General features: G+C 39.6%; 1 protein-coding gene across 2 annotated transcripts; it reads right to left on the reverse strand.

The window, feature by feature from the left end:
* Positions 1–5,877: 5,877 nt before the first annotated feature.
* On the reverse strand, positions 5,878–8,745 carry LOC134448541 (protein rapunzel-like). 2 transcript variants are annotated; one of them, XM_063198217.1, is made up of 2 exons: positions 7,999–8,745; positions 5,878–7,881 (listed from the first exon to the last, which is right to left on the reverse strand). In XM_063198217.1, exon 2 carries the CDS (start codon positions 7,854–7,856, stop codon positions 6,684–6,686), a length of 1,173 nt encoding a protein of 390 aa, XP_063054287.1. In that variant the 5' UTR covers positions 7,857–7,881; positions 7,999–8,745; the 3' UTR covers positions 5,878–6,683. The 2 variants fall into 2 exon arrangements, with proteins under 2 accessions (XP_063054287.1, XP_063054288.1); XM_063198218.1 differs by having other exon boundaries at positions 7,993–8,745.
* Between the last annotated feature and the right edge of the window lie 10,593 nt (positions 8,746–19,338).

Here is a 19,338-nt window from a genome sequence, read left to right on the forward strand (position 1 = left end):
AATGCTCTACAGTCACTCTCTCACACTGTCTTGTCCAGTAGGGCCAAAAAGTCTAAAACATATATGTGAACAATAGATAAATTATGCAATGATATTTAAGTACTGTAGCACATTGGAAGTACCAAAGTGGACACAATATGAAAGACATACTGTGCAATAATTGGTACAAATACATACATGTTATGGGTTGGAATGAGGAGTTGTCTAAAAGAATTACATGTGACGTGATAGAACACACACAAAGGCAACAGAATCAGACAAAGATGTCTAAGGCTGGGATTAAGGACTGAGTACAATTATGTCTGTGTTTTCAGAAGGCTTTTATTGTAGATGGGCTTGTCGTCTGTCCCTCTCAGAAACAGGTTGGTATGAAGGGCATTTTCCGATGACTGAGTCATCAGGTGGCGGTCATAGCCTACACCTCAGTGTATCAGGTCTGTGGACAGGGACAATTCTGCTGATGTGTTTTTTTCTGTGCACTGAGTTTTACTTTTGATATCAATAACATCTTTGAAAATTACAAGAGATAATGTTCAACGTTTTCTGAACATTGAAGATAATTTAACCACTTCCGTTTTGTAATTTTAGAAGGCTCTTCATTTGTCTGCAGTTGTCATCTGTGGCAAGTTATCAATGCAAAGCACATAGAGATTGATATTTTAGCTGGTTTATTTTGGAGCATTCTTATGTTCTTATGAATAATACAAATACAAATACAGATATGTAGGCCTGCTTATATAGTGCGTATACAGTGTATTGTAGCCTAAGATGACTTCAAAAACGTGATTTTAATTTCCTTGCAAAAGAAAAAACACCTTGCAGATCTGAGAGAGGTCTGTGGTGTTCTCATTAGCCAACACAAAAGTAGTTAGGTGGTGAAACAAACACGTCAGCCTTTGGACTTTGGACCCATGATGTGCCTCCGAATTGTGGCAAATTTCGACAGTCTCACTCTGTTTTCACAACATGTGCTGAAATGCACATATCAAAACTTGACAATGGTGTTTGATAGTACGAGAGGGCCTGCGGTCAGGCATATGGAAGTCCAGGGTATACGTTTTTTTTATGAAAGTTTATTTTTGGAGCACAAGTACAGTGAACAGTCCAACGTTTTTCCAGCATTTTTTGGTGGACCAACCATCATAGCTATCTGCTAAATGCAATATTCAGTTGCTTTTTTGTGAGTTTGCTGAGACCAAACAGCACTATTGCCATAGAAACTGAAATAAATGAGGGAGTGGGTAATATGAAGGTGACGTGTCACAGCACAATGCATCCCTGCATCTTGTGCGAAGCGTCCCATTGCCACGTGATGTTTTTCTGCGTTCCTGAGGTCACCTGATGGGCCGGACTCAATGCAGAGTTGTTTGGCCAAATCATATTTATGGAAGAGGAGTTCTGGGGCTGATTAAAAGCATCTCTTAAGCTATTCACCACTGCAGCATGCCTCAGTCCATGGCAAACTAGCAAAAAGTGTCTGGAAAGGGAGATGTCCAAACAGTTATAATATATTTCTTAGAGGAACTTTCCATCCAAAGCAAGCAAGAGGTGTTTCCTGACACGACAATGATCTATTTGCAACATGCTCCACATTGCTAAATCATTTGTATAATGAAACAACACAGGAAATGTGCTTGATTCATTAGCGGAATAGTGTTCTCTATCTGCAGGGTCTTAATGTTAAATTATCTCTTAAAGTATATTAATTTGCAGAATGCTGCTTGTCAGTACAAAACTGTGGTAAGGCTTAGTGTTTTATAAAGCCAGCGTGGAATTGAGAAATGCTAAATAAATTATTACTAAAATAACGCATGGGCCTAATATTAATCCCTGAGGGACACCAACAGCCAATAGATTGGATTAAGTTGGATTCAAAAATAAAAAACATACAAAAAATGGATTATATTGTATCAGATTTCATGCACAATTTGTTTTTCGAATGTGGCAAAGACAGAATCCAATCATTTTTGTCACACCACATTACATTGCACATTGCACATTATTGCTTTCACATTAGGCAGACGCTTTATCCAAAGTGACTTACAATCAAGGACATAATACGACACTTTGTAATACATACAGACATACATAAAGGTAGGTAAGTAACTAAATAATGTTTTATGCTTTATAGCCTGTGATGCTATGTCAGTGTATTATCCAGCTGGTCGGTTACGTCTTCAGGTAGCATACTAACATTCATGGTGCTCAACCGTTCATTCCATACTTTTCTGTGTGGAATGAGAATTAGTTGAAAGGTCAGGTCAAGTTTGTATGCTCATTGACCTTGGAAGTTTGCAAATAGACCCCCAAAAGGGTGTTATGTTTGACCTTATGGCACTGCCCTTACCTAACAATTGCAGTGTTTTTAACGAAGATTCTAAATGGTCTAAATGTGACTGGATGGCATTTCGGTTGAAAACACTGCACATTTTAGGTAAGGGCAGTGACATCAGGGCAAACATAACACCCTTTTGGGGGCTGCACACTCCACTTGTGTGGTTTTTGTAAAGTTGTTGATAAACTGTTCTTTGCTCTAATGGCACAGAAAAGTAAGTCTAAGAGTGTGTTTAGAGGCATACAGTCCTACATGTCAGAGTCATCTTGTAAAAGTCACATGGCTTCTTGCTACTGTAGTTTTACAAAATGGCTGCTGAGGTTGAGAGACAACCTTGTCAAGTCAAGTCAATTCAGTCAGGTCAAGTGTACTTTATTGTCAAAAATCTATGCAACAGGGTCAGCACATCAGTTTGAAATTGTGTTTGACCAGTCTACAGTTAAACTAAACTTGTGGCCGTATAGATTATGTCCTGTAGATGCACGCAGTATATAAGGTGCGAAGGGTAAAATGCAAAGGCGTGGTGAAAAAAAAATGTTCAAAAATGTTCTTCAGTGTCTTTGAAATGTTTGAAATGTAGTTTTCATCAGTGTGTTGATGAGTCTGACAGCTTGTGGAAAGAAGCTGTTTCCCAGTCTGCGGTAGCACTTCCCTGATTGTAGTAATAAGAACAATTTGTGTGCTGGATGAGAAGGGTCTTTGATCATGTTCATCGCTCTCTTGGAACAGTGCGAAGTGTACAGGTCTGAATGGCTGGTAGGGGTGATCTGATTATCTTTTCTGCTGTCCTCACCACCCTCTGTAGCGCAACCTGCAGGGCCGTCATTAGCCCTATTTTAGGGGGGCTTTAGCCCCCCTCTACATTAGTATTACCCCCCCCCCCCTTTAACGATTTAGCAAAAAAAAAAAACTTTTTTTTGACTTTTGACTTTTTTTTTTTTACATCTTCCAAAAACAAATGCAGTAAAGCACTGAATACGAACCACCAAGAAGGCAAGTTAATCTGAATACAAGTTCCTGTTAACTAATTTATTGTTTAATGCCACTTACATCCTACTGCACAACAATCAAAGCAAGGTGCACAGCAATATGTTAGGGGGGGGGGGGGGGGTGCAGGTTTGTGCTCTGTGACTAACACCTCGAGAAAAGTGTAATTACTTACATGGATGAAATCTTCCGACCCAAAGTACCAATTTTCTATCACAATACTCTTGTAATAAATCCATTTGACATTGTCTTGAAGTTATAGTTGAGCTTTAATGTTTGTCTTAACAGTTTGTAAACACACATGAACTGATTAAAATAGCTACTAATGGAGTAAAAATGACCTAACATCTGCCGGGGATGCATAGTTTTCCAAGTAAGGAACCTGTTTGAATGAATTGCGTCCTGCTTCTCCTGGAGACTCCTTAAAGTTCCTAGTCCTTGTGTAAATTATGCTCTCTGCATTTTTATCTAATCATTTTAACTTCCGTACATAATATTCATCAGTTGAAACATTTTTAAAAGTTTTGTTTAGCTTACATATAAGGAATTTTCATTAAAATGTGAATAAAAAAAAATCACTGTAACTAGTGTTTAAAAATGGGTATGGTGCTCTTAAAATAATTGTTCAAGAAGACGCTTTTACACACCTCTGTAGGTGGTCAGGTGCATAGGGTATTATCCCAGTGGGGTTGTCATTCAAGTGTAAAAAAAATCCTGCACACTGTCCATTCCACCAACAAACTTTAATAAAACATGAAGAAGGTTGGATGACCGAAACAATGTATTAAAGTTTGTTGGTGGAATGGACAGTGTGCGGGATTTCTTTGCTCTTAAAATAATGAATTCATAGGCAGATGAGCTGAAAATTTTCCTTTTTCTTCCTCTGGGGCTAAGCCCCCCCTGTCTCTCAAACCTAGTGACGGGCCTGGCAACCTGCAATGACAACTACATCACATTTGTGTTACAAAAAATATCAAGCAAACAAAACAAGCATGGAGTAGGCCTACTGTTTTAGTACCACAGCATACATTACTATTTATACATCGTTGTCACTCTTCAGGGTGAGCTGCGCTCAATATAGCTTTGCAAACTGCAGTTCCGCTCTGTAATTACAGGGGATAGAAGGGTGTTTTCGCCTACTGGTTGGCCACAGGCATATTTTACTCCACCAGATCACTTGCAGCCAGGGCTACTTAACTTGGGAGTAACACAGGCTAACATGGAGTGCATTTCTCAAAACCATAGTTGCTACCTATGTTAGCTACATTGTTGTTGCAGTACAATTTCCCAAGTTTCCAACCGGCTAGCAAATACGCTTATGAGAAACACAACCATGGTCTTCACTTGTACTAATGTCAGAGGGAGGATCTGGAACTGCTGAATTGAAAAAACAAGGTGAACTCTGTTGAGGTTTGAAATATATGATACAATTTTACCCAATCACTACCAGTGATGGGCAATTTTCTAATGACTTCGTTTTACCTGTCCAGTTCAGCCGGGTTATTGGTTGGTTGAATGATCATCTGGTTGAATTGGGCAGGTAAATCAAAGTAATTTGGAATATATGGCACTAGATTGTAACTAATGAATCTATTTTGACCATCACTGATCACTAACATTAAATGTCCGTTACGTGTGAATGTAATGCGTCATCTCTCACCCCCTTCCTTGCCCCTCCTCCTTTCACTGATTGGTCATGTTACTCAAGTAATCTCCTCCTATAGGCAAAAACCAAACGTAACGTAGAGAACGGATGAGCATGAGTCAGTGTGCTCATTTTTAATGGAGCAGTGATGCATTTGTTATGCAGCGCGCGTGCGCACTTCGCCATTTCAATGCACTCTGGTTAGAAAATTCGAACCAGAATAAATCAAACTGGCAAAGGGCGCATCCACGCTGCATAGCAAAAGCATCACTGCTCCATCAATAACGACCCCAACGAGCGGGACTTGGGGCTGGACTGGTAATCTGGCATACAGAGCATTTCCCTGGTGGGCTGACAGTCCAAGGGGCCGATACTGTTTTTTTTTTCCCTTGGACTGGCCCACAGTTTAGAGGGGTCCATTGGTAGTACATCTTCAATATAGGCTGTGGATTAAACAGCATATAGTATGAAAATGGCTTGTATATGTGAGGGGTCATTTTAAAGGAGAAATCCGGAGTAAAGTGGCTTACGTGGTGCCTCTTTTCCACTGCTGGTTTTCTGGCCTACAGTTCAACACAGCTCGACTCGGCCTCCACTTTTTGCTTTCCGATTGAGCTGTGTCATGCCTATTTGAAAAGCAAAAAGTGGTGGCCGAGTCGCGCTTTGTCGAGCTGTAGACCTGCCAGAAAAACCCCAGTGGAAAAGAGGCATTACTGTAAATGACATTACGTCAAAGCATCTTAGTGTACCTTATTTTATCTGTCACTTTTGCTGTGTTGTAAGCAGCATGTGTAAATTTGTCTTCTCAAACTAAGCTAATAAACAATATTTTGTTTTTTTGAAAGCCTGTAAATGGGGTAGTTTTTTTTAAAACAAGGACAAAGTCAATACTCATCTTCATTAAAAAGTGGTTAAAAGAGATATTTTCTTAACAACCGAAAAGTTTTATGGCTTTTATTTTAAATAGCAGCACCAACAAACACGCATTATAAAATACACATTTGACAGATCTGTGTCATCTGCACACATAACTAAAGACACAAAATACAAAATAAATAATAAAAACACAGTATAGTCATTCAATGGGCACTTCAGGGAAGTGTAGGTATCCATTAATTAACTATTCAGTCCAATGGTCATATTTTCCTGTATTCCTACATTAAAAACTCACGTTTCAGAGACATTACATTTCTATACAGCTGTAACTATCATTCAGTACTGTAACTGATTCCTGCAGTTTGCAGTAGCTATGGTCTTTTCACGGTTTAACCCATTCAAGCCTGATGCTGCATACGCTGCATTGACCTAGTCGCCTGGAGCTACATGGACGCTGCATTCAGGCTCTTCAGATTAATTAAAAATGTTGGTATGTTAGAGCTGAATGAACACACTCTATTGCAAGATGAGCATCCTAGCTGTTAAATGAAACGTATTTCATGATTTTTGTGCTTCAGAGGCCGATATATTTAGGTTTTAATAGGCTGAGGGAACCTTTTCCCAAAAAGGGCTTAGGCATTCAGCAGGCATTTTTTTGCAGATGCCCTAGGCTTAAATGGGTTCAACAAAAGGACACTTGATATGCTTTAGGAACTAAAACATATTATGCAGCATTTAGCAGGAAAGATTTAAAACGCATAGAGAATCAGAGCATTAAATAAACAATCATTCAAGAACCAATAACCAAAAACCAAAAGAACCAAAAACCACGAGTGTCCACTAAGCAGAGTGAACACAAACATAGAAGTTCTTCCGCTCTTCCCAGTAGTGCAGCTCCTCTGTGAAGCTGAACAAGCAAATAACATCCTGGCACGAGACCTTCATTATCTGCACAACACTCACGGGCACATTGTCTAAAAGCAACTGCGCAATCTTGTCGATGCTTTTGTTGCTATGACTAGCGATGAGCCGCTGGATCTTTTCCTTATCCAGAGGTTCAGGAGAAGCGCTGTGGGACACCATCACCTTCATGTCCTCGTCCGTCGTTGAGGTGACTTGGAACCGGCTGCGGCTCCGGTGGCCTGTGAAATGATGAGGTTCCCCCCAGTTGAAGAGACCTGTGGGTGGGTGGAACACCCGCACCGACCAGCGCACCCAGTCGTACTTCTTCTTCAGAGTCTCTATGATCATGTCGGCCAGCTCTTTGTTGGACTTTTCACCGTTGTCCCGCACTACCCTTTCGACATCGATCTTGGCCTGCTCAGGATAGCTGTTGATGCAGTCCTCGATGACGCTGGTCATTTCGCTCTGAACATCCTTCATCTTCCCCCCCCACTTCCTGAACAAGTCCTCCTCATCATCGCCTCCTTTGAGGGCATTGTAGCCCATTAAGGCAATCAGGCCGATGCAAAAGAGCTTCTTGAGCCTGGCACAGAAGTCCTCCACAGGCCGTCGGCTCTTCTGCTCGTAGTTTAGCACAATCTCCAGCACAGACTCGCCCAGGAAGTTATCTCCAGTGACGGCATTGAAGAGAGTGATCAGGTTTTTGTCCCCTCTGGTCCTGTTGAAGTGCTCCAGAAACAGCTTCTTCTTGACCTCTCGAAATTTAGGTTCTGCTTTCAGAATGTCCATGTACTTGCGGAACTGGTTGGTCAGATTCTCCTCCACAGAGAAGTATGTAGCATCAGCAACACGCATCTTGATCTCCGCGTTGATGCGCTGGACCTCCTCGGACGCAACCTCCAGACTGTCTCGCACCTTCTGGAACTGCTGCCTCGTGTACTCTGCCTCCTCGCTCTCAACATTACCAAGGGCCAGCTGGACGATTTGAGAAGCAACTTTGAAGACGGGACTCAAGTCTATCACCGCTACAGCTACCATCTCTGCTCCTTGCTCAAACAGATCCATTACTGGCTCCATGCCACCCAATAGTCTCCTGAGTTGATCGGCCATCTTTTAAGACCCAAGGGTCAGAAATCTTTAGGACAGAGACAACAACACCATTTTTGTCATAAAATTAAAAATGAAACAGTAGATACACATATAGCTTGTTAGGATATACGCTCTCTAACTAACAGAGGCAACTTACACTTACACAATAGTCTCCTGGTCCGGTTTCCTGTTCTGTGTGGACCCAGTGATGGGTTTAAGTAGACCCAGATAGGCGTGGACACTGAGCTGATGAAAGGAGTGGTTTCTGTTTTAGTTTCACAAACCAGGCAAACTGGGACACACCCACTAAACTTATAGAAACTATAGAAGTAATTCCTGTAATGAGCTCAAATCTATATAGTAGTGGTGGACGAAGGACGCCAACTAGGCCTATGGACATGAAAGTGCAAATACTTTTATTAAAATATTAAATTACTATTAAATTGAAACATTAAATGTTACTGTGAAGTGAAAGTATTCACTTTAATGTTTCACTTGAGTAGAAATTCAAAAGTATCTGTCTTCAAAAATAGTATTTAAAGTAAAAGCACAATTATGGTTCTGATGGATTTTTGCTACCTTCGCATCACACCCCCTACTCAATCAACAGGGTAACAATGAAACGGTGCAACATTTGTCTATCAAACACAAAATAGGCCTACTGAATGTGATGTATTATGTTTAAGCGAGGCCAAGTTGTTTTAAGCAATAGCACTAGGCTAAATAAACATTTTTGTCAAATAAGGCTATGCTGGGTGTTGGGATAAGCCAAGTTTCATATACATCCAAGTCCTGGGGCATTCTGGAGACAAAATGGTCAGCTACTGCATTGGGCATATCGCACTCATCCACGCACGCCAACTATCATTCACGCCATAAAGTACAGCAGCTATTTGCTCGCTGAGTGCTGATTGGTCTGTTGTAGTCTGTCACGCTACTCTTTGACCATTTAGTGTTTTATTTTAGCGTTGATTTAAAAAATAAAAAAGGAACTGAGGTTGCTGTAAATGTGACAAAGTGCAAAAGTCATATGTTTTGCACTGAAATGAAGTCAAAGGATAAGGTCCCACCAAATAAATGTACTTGGGCAAAGTACAGATACGTACATGCATATGCTACTTCCTGTAATGAATTACACTTTGTTAACTGTCAACCACTGAAGGCAGGTTATAGATATGACTGTGTGGTAGAAAACTGTGTGGTAGGAAAGATGTAGAGCAGATAATGCAGTATGCTTGCCCCTTCAGTACATTTAATGTTAATTCATCTCTCAAAACATGGATTTGTAATTAAAAATGTAAAACATTTGTAGGCCTACACGAGTCAAATGATTGTAGGCGTGGCCCTTTCCAAAAAAAGCATGTGTATGGCAAGGGGGTGAGAAATATTATGTGGCATGGAGGGAAGCGTGGCGAGTCTGATGGCGACATGTCCAAAGCTAACCACTCCAATACCATATAAACACAGAGACTGGATAAGATACAAAGCTCTTAGAATCTCTGGTATAACTGGTTCAGCAATTCTGTGGGGTCACCGATGATACTGCCATTGATACTCAGGACACTGATTCTTGAGAAAGTGGCTAAAACAGGTTGTAATCTTCAAAGAAAAAAACAAAGTAAATTGCAAAATAATATGGTATATCCTCGTAGACAAAGGTCTTGGCTTTTCAGAAATGCACAAGGCCAATCTCCCAATTTTGATTTTTTTTCAGAAATCAGGTTTTTCTCCGATCATACCTTGTTTTTTGTCAACACCGTCAGACACAATTAAAAGCAATAAAAAGTGTATTGATTTGGTTGCATATGTACCTGGAGTTTTTAAGTGATTATGTGTGTTTTTTGGTTCACACATACGCCTTTAAATGTTGAAAATTCACTTTCATTCTATTTTAATACTGTTTCATGTGTTCTAATTTAAAAATATGTGCTGTCAGACAATGCTTACTTAATGCCTAAATAGACCAAACAATTTTTTGTAATTTCACAAATATTTGTGTAGGCTTAAATTTGCTATTACTTTAATAATTCAACAACTCCAAAGGAAAATTTTGTAAGCACATTCATTTAAAATGTCCAAAACTCCTTCTTACGGTGGTGACTTAAGAACTGACGGTGGTGACAGTAATCTGAGGGTGGTACATTTAGCAAAATAAATAGCCCTCTCAAGTCAATGACATCTAGCATAAACACTTTATGTTTGTGTGTGCACAGTATGTTTGTGCGTGTGTTTTTTCTTCATTTGTTAGATACTCTAGGAAGTAGGCCTAGATTATTGAAAATGTGGCATAAACAGGTTTTAAGTTGTTCAAATCCAAAATATAGAGGTGTATTATCATAGATGAAGGTCTTGGCTGTGCAGTGAATGTATTGGCCAAGCTCCCCATGTTTTACATTTTTCATAAAATGGGCTCTTTCTTGGTTTTGTCAACAGCGTCAGACAGAATTAGAAGTAAAAAAAATATGTTTACTGTATTTAAGTGAATTACTTTTACAATTCAACATAATTGTAGATACTTATTGGAAGCATATTCTTAAAACTTGTCAAAAACATGTAAAACAGATGCTTTTTTGTGACCTCCATCAGATGTCACCACCGTCAGGTTTTGTGACAAAAAACCCTCCAAATGCACCTCAGTGGAGGCTAGTGTATAAGCTTGGATCACAAGTATTACTAACATGTCTGGTAATGTTTCATTAACCAGCACAATTTAGTAAAATATGGAACAAGATGATGAGTGGAACAAAATCTGACGGTGGTGACATCTGACGGTGTGAGACAAAAAAACACTCTTTTACATATTATGCATTTTTTGCTCACATTAGCCACTTCGTTTTCGCTCTGTTTCTTAGGGGCTTCATGCCGCTTCTGAAAAAGTATATATTAATTAACATTAATGTAACATAATACTATTAAAACCCCCGACGGTGTTGACAGTTTATGGTTGGGACAGTACCAGTGTCCAAACAAATTAACAAATTGAGGAGAAAATAGTAAACTTACAGGAGCTTCAGTGATGGTGAAGTATGCAGTAGAGCTAAAGGTTTGAAAAGGGGTCCTCAGTAATGACAATGACCTTGTGCATACCTGATTTTATTGTCTTTTAAAAAAAATCTGACGGTGGTGACTAATATGCTGGACACATTTTGAGCAATCAGAAAATAGTAGTAAATATTGTTTTACACGCACTATGTGCATATCTGTAGAACCACTTCAATATGGACTTTCACATCATGGTGATATTATTCAATAATATGAGTGATTTTTACGTTTTAAGTCAATTGAAATGATGATGTCTGTCCTTGGGACAGCTGTTTTTACAGGGTGTGGGCAGGTTTATAGCCATGAAAAGTAATAAAATTACACTTAAATATTTCAAACGACTGTACATTTGTGTTACAGACCCCTGGGTCTTTACCTGGAGTCATTTTGTTCATGAAAATGTAGTTTATTTTCAACAGAATTGGCAGTTTATTGCTGAGACATGTTTTAGCCACTTTCTCAAGAATCAGTGAGCACCATCACACCTCCTCTCCCTAGTCTGACTTTGTTATACATCCTACTTTCTCTGCCATCTACCCAAGCCAGTTTGTGAGAAGTTTCTTCCGGAATCAGTGTGGTGTTAAAGGATAAGTTCAGTCAATTTCAACATGCAGTTGTAATGCTCACACTACCCTGGACTTGTCAGTACCTGAGTTTTTTTTTTCTTCTTCAGCCTGTTCCGAGATCCTGGTCATTGTAATGGAGGCAGGGCTTTGTACATTAAAAAAAAACAAAAAAAAACATTTTTATTTATTCCCAAAAACATCCAAAAGGGTATACAACATCAGCAGACAACTAGCAAACAGCGGTACATTTTGGGAAAATATTTGGAGTAGGCCTATGTTCATTTTTAAAAATGTAAGCAAACGCTGCCCCCATCAGAATAGCTCATATCTCGGAAAGGGCCAAGCCAAAAAAATGTGGCATCACCGGATACTGACAAGTCAAGGGTAGCGTGAGCAATACAACAGCATATTGAAATTGACTGAAATGGTCCTTTAAGTTCTCAGCTATGGCTGCCATGCCTCTTTAGGAGACTAGAGGGGGGACAGAATGAATGGAGATCAATGGGAATGTCACACTCCTTTAGGAGACCAGAGTTGATCCCACTGCATTCCACTGATTCTTGAGAAAGTGGCTAAAACAGGTTGTAATGTTGACAGAAAAAAACAAAGTGAATTACAAAATGATATGGTATATCCTCGTAGACTAAGGTCTTGGCTTTTCAGAAATGCACAAGGCCAATCTCCCCATTATGTATTTTTTTCAGAAATCAGGCTTTTCTCCGATCATGCCTTGTTTTTTGTCAACACCGTCAGACACAATTAAAAGTTATTAAAATTGTATTGATTTGGTTGCATATGTATCTGGAGTTTTTAAGTGATTATGTGTATTTTTTGGTTCACACATATGCCTTTAAATGTTGAAAATTCACTTTTGTTCTATTTTAATACGGTTTCATGTGTTCTAATTTTAAAATATATACCCTAATACGATGCTTACTTAACGCCTAAATACAACAAACAATTTTTTGTAATTTCACAAATATTCGTGTAGGCTTAAATTGGCTATTACTTTGATATTTCAACAATTTCCTTGTTCCGGATATTTCCTAAGGAAAATGTTGTAAGCACATTCCTTTAAAATGTCCAAAACTCCTTCTTACGGTGGTGACTTAAGAACTGACGGTGGTGACAGTAATCTGAGAGTGGTGAAAGTGGCCTAATTAGTACCTGCATTTAGCAAAATAAATAGCCCTCTCAAGTCAATGGCATCTTGCATAAACACTTTATTTTTGTGTGTGCACAGTATGAGTACGTGTTTTTACTTCATTAGTTAGATTATCTAGGAAGTAAGCCACTGGTTGTTGAAAATGTGGTAAAAACAGCTTTTAAGTTGTTCAAATCCAAAATAAAGAGGTGTATTATCATAGATGTAGGTCTTGGCTGTGCAGGGAATGCATTGGCCAAGCTCCCCATGTTTAACATTTTTCATAAAATGGGCTCTTTCTTGTTTTGTCAACAGCGGCAGACAGAATTAGAAGTAAAAACACATGTTTACTGTATTAAAGTGAATTACTTTAACAATTCAACAATTCAACTGTAGATACTTATTGTATGCATATTCTTAAAACATGTCAAAAACACGTAAAACATGTGTTTTTTGGTGAACTCCATCAGATGTCACCACCGTCAGGTTTTCTGACAAAAAAAACCTCCAAATGCACCTCAGTGGTGGCTAGAGTATAATTTTGGATCACAATTATTACTAACATGCCTAGTAATGTTTCATTAACCAGCACAATTTAGTAAAATTTGGAACAACATGATGAGCAGAACAAAATCTGACGGTGGTGACATCTGACGGTGTGAGATAAAAAAACACTCTTTTAAATATTATGCATTGTTTGTTCACATTAGCCATTTCATTTTCGCTCTGTTTCTTGGGTGCTTCATACCTTTTCTGAAAAAAATTATATTTATTAACATTAATGTAATATGATACTATTAAAACATCCGACGGTGTTGACAGTTTATGGTTGGGACAGTACCAGTGTCCAAACAAATTAACAAATTGAGGACAATAAACGTACAGGAGCTTCAGTGATGGTGAAGTATGCAGTAGACCTAAAGGTTTGAAAAGGGGTCCTCAGTAATTAAAATTACCTTGTGCATACCTGATTTTATTGTCTTTTAGAAAAAATCTGACGGTGGTGACCAATATGCTGGACACATTTTGAGCAATTAGTAAATAATAGTAAATATTGTTTTACATCCACTATGTGCACATCTGTAGAACCACTTTAATATGGTCTTCCACATCATTGTGATATTGTTCAATTCTGTTAGTGATTTTTGTATTTTAAGTCAATTGAAATGATGATGCCAGTCCTTGGGACAGGCGTTTTTACAGGGTGTGGACAGGTTTATAGCCATGAAAAGCAATAAAATTACACTTAAATATTTCAAACAACTGTGTATTCGTGTGACAGACCCCTTGGCCATTACCTGGGTTCATTTTGTTTGTGAAAATTTAGTTGATTTTCAACAGAATTAATATTTTACTGCAGGGACATGTTTTTGCCAAACTTTCAAGAATCAGTGATTGGTGACTCATGGTATGCTTTATGTTGGTTATCTTTGCTACCTCATCTGACTGCAGAAACAGCACCTACCCATTGACATGATGAGACATTTTCGGGGGCAGGTGCTGAAGGGGGTTGAGGGCATAGGAAATTATTGCTGCCTTACTAGGCTATATATTATATCGGGGCATTATTTCCTATGCATTCCTTCTCCATTGTGAGCAAAAAACTTTCAAAAAGGACATTTTTTTTGTCCAGTAGGGCAAAGAGGCAAGTGCTTTAGCATCACCTCGTCCCTATCTGTGCACACCTATGCGCACACCCCATTCCTGGTCTCATAAAAGGCTTGTTTTTAAGCTAGTCCATTTACCGTATTATCTACAGTCACAAGGGTTACCAGAGGGAGCCAAAGTGAAAGTAGAATTGTATTTATGGTCTAAGTACAACACTAGCACATGATATAGGCTACATAGCAGTTACACCCATTTTTCCATTGTACCTAGTGAGATGGATAGAGTTTGCTGAAGAAACAAAAACAACAAAAACTACATCTTTAAAACTCTAAGGAAAAAAACAGCACAGTATCAGGTACATCGCTGTTTAGTAATTGTATCAGTTCCTCAGTAAAGTAACTTGTGTTAGAAGGAAAGGCAGGTTGTTTTTTTACTTCAACCTCTACTTTGGCCACCTCAGAGGGTTACAAAAACAAGGCTAAAAAGGCATTCTTCAGTTTGCCAATGTCTTACCAAAAACAGCAAAAGCTCAATGTTGGCAGTATAGCACATGGTCAAGATCTGCCTCAGGAAAGGACAAACGTCAGCTCAGGTGGAAGAGGGCTTGTTGGAGGAGTGTACCGGCCTACATAAAGTGACTAGAGACAGTAGAGGAAAGCTGGCAGGGAGCGTGTCTATGTTCCCACAGCCCATTGGTCCCACATCACTAAGACTTAAAACATTAATTTTAAGACCTATTGGTCCCACAGCCCAATGGTCCCACAGCATGTTCCTGCTGCTCCATGTTCCTAGCCTAGCGATGCCATCCATGTACTCCACCCAAAGATTTTGGCTCCGCACATCGTCGGGCAAAAGCCTCGAGCTCGGATCTCTCAGTGCTTAGCCAATCAGCAAACAGTTGAGAGTGGTGACGTAGAACTCACCCGTGAGCTCCGTTACTGATTGGTAAGTTAACTATATTCACACTTCCGTTTTGTATGCTTTTGCGACGCTATAGGCATGCTAATAAAGCACAATATGGGTTTTAATTTGACTTTGGAACTTCAATTAATTTAAATGATAGAGTAAGATCAGACCATCTCCCACCGTCCACGGAGACAGATTCCTCATGGCTTTTGCCAGACTGATTGACGGAGTCAACAGTCGACTTTTTGCCCAAGCTACCATGTTGCCACATTTCTAAGAATTTATTCAAATTTAGGCCCTATGTTCCATGGCGGGGAGAAAGGCATGTTCTCTTAGTTTACTAAGAAATGTGGGAACATGGAGTTGTGGAACATAGGGCCTATATCTTAAAATGTGGGAGCATAGAGCAGCAGGAAAAAGCTGTGGAACTAATGGGCTGTGGGACCAATGGGTTGTGAGAACATAGAGCTGACCTCAGCTGGCACGTGGTGGGGATCTACCTGCTGTATAGAGGAACAAGGGGCTTCAGCTGACAACAGCAGTGAGTGGCTAATGGGCTAGAGGTGGAATAGTCAATGGTGTACTCTGGGAGTGGAAAGTATGTAGAAGGCCACTAAACAAGCTGTTCTCAAAGTGGGGTCCGGGGACCCCTGGCGGCGGTCCTTAAAAACGTTTGTTACATGTGCCACAAAGACTGTTCCTTCACTACAATTTGCATTAAAATTACTATTTAAAACAATTGTGGTAACTGTAATGTGTGATGCAATGAAGACGGGGTCCATCAATCAATCAATCAATCAATCAATCAATCAATCAATCAATCAATCAATCAATCAATATGTATTTGTATAGCACAATATCCCAATTAGAAAGTCAAGGTTCTTTGCATAGCCTACAAAAATACACAGACACAGAGATACACAGACACTGACTCTGAAGGCTGTCACACTGCGCCAATTGTCTTGGGTGCAGTGAGAAAGTGCACAAACGGACGGACGGACGCACACACGCACAGGTTCTATTTTAAAAAGATTTTTGGGACTTTTTCTACTTTATTTGATAGGACAGTGTGAGAGGTGGACAGGAAGCGAATTGGGAGAGAGACGGGGAGGGGTCGGCAAAGTACTCGGGCCGCGAATCGAACCTGGGTCAGCCGCATGGCAGGCGAGTGCCCTACCGGTTGGCCACGGCAGGGCCCACACATACAGGTTCTATAAAATGTTATTATAGTCCTAATAACAAAATCTGAGGGTATGTTAGCTACTTAGATGGAGATGGAGATGGAGATGGATGAGAAATGTTCTGCTCCATTAGGGGTCCACGGCCTATAAACGTTGAAGAAGATCATGATGAACATTCTATTGGCTGACACAAGCTTGATGATTGTTAATGTAGGACACAACATGCATGTCCTCGAATCCATGGCACACTATGATTGACCAATTACCAAGGGTGTACCTATGCTTACGCCTATCTTACATTCAGGGAAGTCAAGGGTGTGTGTGTGCAAATGGGTCACTTGCCCCAGGGTCAGGGAGAGAGGGACCCCAGAATTGGGTCCTCATTACAGTTTATGTATGGGCTTGGGGCTCTTTGGAATGATTTTGTCCTGGGCCCAGATGAAAGCTGTCAGCGGCCCTGCTTACATTATTGACAAGAGGGAACATACTCAACCATGCAAGATATCACATATTTGTTTCAGGAAGTCACACAAGAAAAACAAAGAGTGATGTCAGTTTCGCATTATACATTCTCATTTATGTTTTCTTTTAAACCATCGTTGTCACTCTTCAGGGTGAGCTGAGCTCAATATAGCTTTGCAAACTGCAGTTCCGCTCTGTAATTACAGGGGATAGAAGGGTGTTTTCGCCTACTGGTTGGCCACAGGCATATTTTACTCCACCAGATCACTTGCTAGAGCTACTTAACTTCGGAAGTAGCACAGGTGCTATCAAAGCTGTACATGAGTGACTGGGACTTACCAGGACTTACTTAACAGAAATACCATGCTTTTTGCCTCATTTGAACATGCAACACAACACAGTATGTATTTATATTTGCCACAGTATCACAATAAAGTTGACTCAAAGCACTTTCAAAATACAGTTGCTACACATACACACATTCCCTCACCAGCTCTGAAGGCTGCCGTCCGGCAACTTGCTCATTGCCATTCTGGTTACAATGAGCTTATTAAGAGGTTATCTTCATTGAACACATAAAAGGAAGACCTTTTTTTGACAAACTCCAATGTTAGAGTCTGACTAGCAGCAATATTATCAACAATATTTATCTGGCCGCAGTGGCCTAATGGTTAGGGTGGTGGTGATGCAATCAGAGGGTTGACAGTTCGAATTCCACGCTAACCCCTCCCTATACCTCCATCCACTGAAAGTGCCCTTGAGCAAGGCACCTAACCCCACTGTGCTCCAGGGACTGCAATATGCAAAACAACTGGAAGTCACTTTGGATAAAAGGGTTAGCAACGTATAATGTAATGTAATGTAATGTAATCTTAAACACACATATTTTGTGTCATACAGTATGTAGTAAACATTTATATAGGCCTAAATATTTATTCCATTTGAAGGAGTGTTTTAACAAACACACAAGCAAAATCGATACACAGCTTTTTTTATTTTACTGGTTTTCCCACTCAACAGACAAGGTTAAAAAGTGGACAGTTTTAATATATGCTGCTTTAAAAGATTGTAGAACATGTAGTAGTATTGCTTAATATTTAGGAAAATGAACCTAATTTCTTTTTCCTCATTTGCCCTTGAGTGCATCTCTTAATAATACCAACAGGTTTTATTTTGATAGACGGCAACATACACACTTGCACACATCTGGGAGATTTGTGACATCTCTACTACACAAACCAGTGCTTTAAGGCCAAACACATACAGAGGTATGTGAGGCATTCCAGAACAAACACAGCATGTGTCATCACCGCCATACCACAGCTGTCCTGACATGCCCACACTGTGATGACTGCAGCATGACAGTGGCTGGGACAAATTGAAAAGGCACCGGGAAGAAAAGACACAGAAAACAGCAAACAAACAAACAAAAAACACTTAAGAGAGTACATCATTTGTTCTGGAGTGCTTTTGGTCCCAGAATGATTAAGTGTTGAACTAACACTGCGTTGTTGCTGTGAAGAAAGGGGTAGAGACTAAGCTCATCACTCAACAATAGGCATTTCAGGTAGGTAGGTACATATACAAACCCCAACTCCGATGAAGTTGGGACGTTTGGTAAACAGTGAATAAAATCAAAATGCTATCATTTTCAAAACATTCAATCTATTCATTAGATGGAGAATAGTGAAAAGACAACATATTAAGTGTTAAAACCGAGAAAAATATTGTTTTGGGGGACATATGTACTCATTTCTAATTTGATAAATCCAACACGTCTCAAAAAAGTTGGGACGGGGATCAGTGAAATTTAGTAAACATCCAAATAAGATAAAACAACAAAGAAGAACATTTCAAAATGAATTGTACTGACGGACAATATAGGTGTCCAGGTATAAGATCATCACAGAGAGGCTGAGTCACTCAGAATTAAAGATGCAAAGGGAATAATTACCATAGTTATTACATACATTTTTGAATTCCCTTTGATTTACCACGATTGAGTGTATATAAGACATATTTTTGTTAATAAAATCATTGTATAGGTTCATGACATCATGAAATATATATTGGCTGTAGTCTCACTCTAATTCCTGGAGTGCTAGAGCTATTGAAAATTGACCATATTAAGAATGCTTAATGCATGAAAATGACACAGGGGTTTAACATTCTCCTAAGCACCTGAGCTCACTTGAAATAGACCCAGAAGACATGGGAAACTGCCCTTTGCTTACAGAAGTCAGCAGAAGTTGTAGAAGTCCATTCTTTTTGACAATAATAGAGCATTGCACATCCTGTGCTACAGTGAAAATGGACCATCCAACTTGTGTTAGTGCTAACTTCAAAAGTCAGCCTCCATGATGGCATGCGGATGCAGTAGTGCATTGGTTAAGATGTTCTCACTCATCTGTAGAGTTAAATACAGTGCTGAATGGTATAAATGGGTTTTAACAGCATGAAAAGCCACTCATGCATTATATTTTGAAGGGAGATCTTCGATTACTGCCACATAGTAAGGTCAAATTGCATTCTCTACTATGTTTTAACAGTTTGGCTCCATCATAAGGACCAGCATGTGATAAAATGGTGGGTTT

Source organism: Engraulis encrasicolus, chromosome 5 (assembly GCF_034702125.1).
Source record: "Engraulis encrasicolus isolate BLACKSEA-1 chromosome 5, IST_EnEncr_1.0, whole genome shotgun sequence".
NCBI classification, from domain to species: Eukaryota; Metazoa; Chordata; class Actinopteri; order Clupeiformes; family Engraulidae; genus Engraulis; species Engraulis encrasicolus.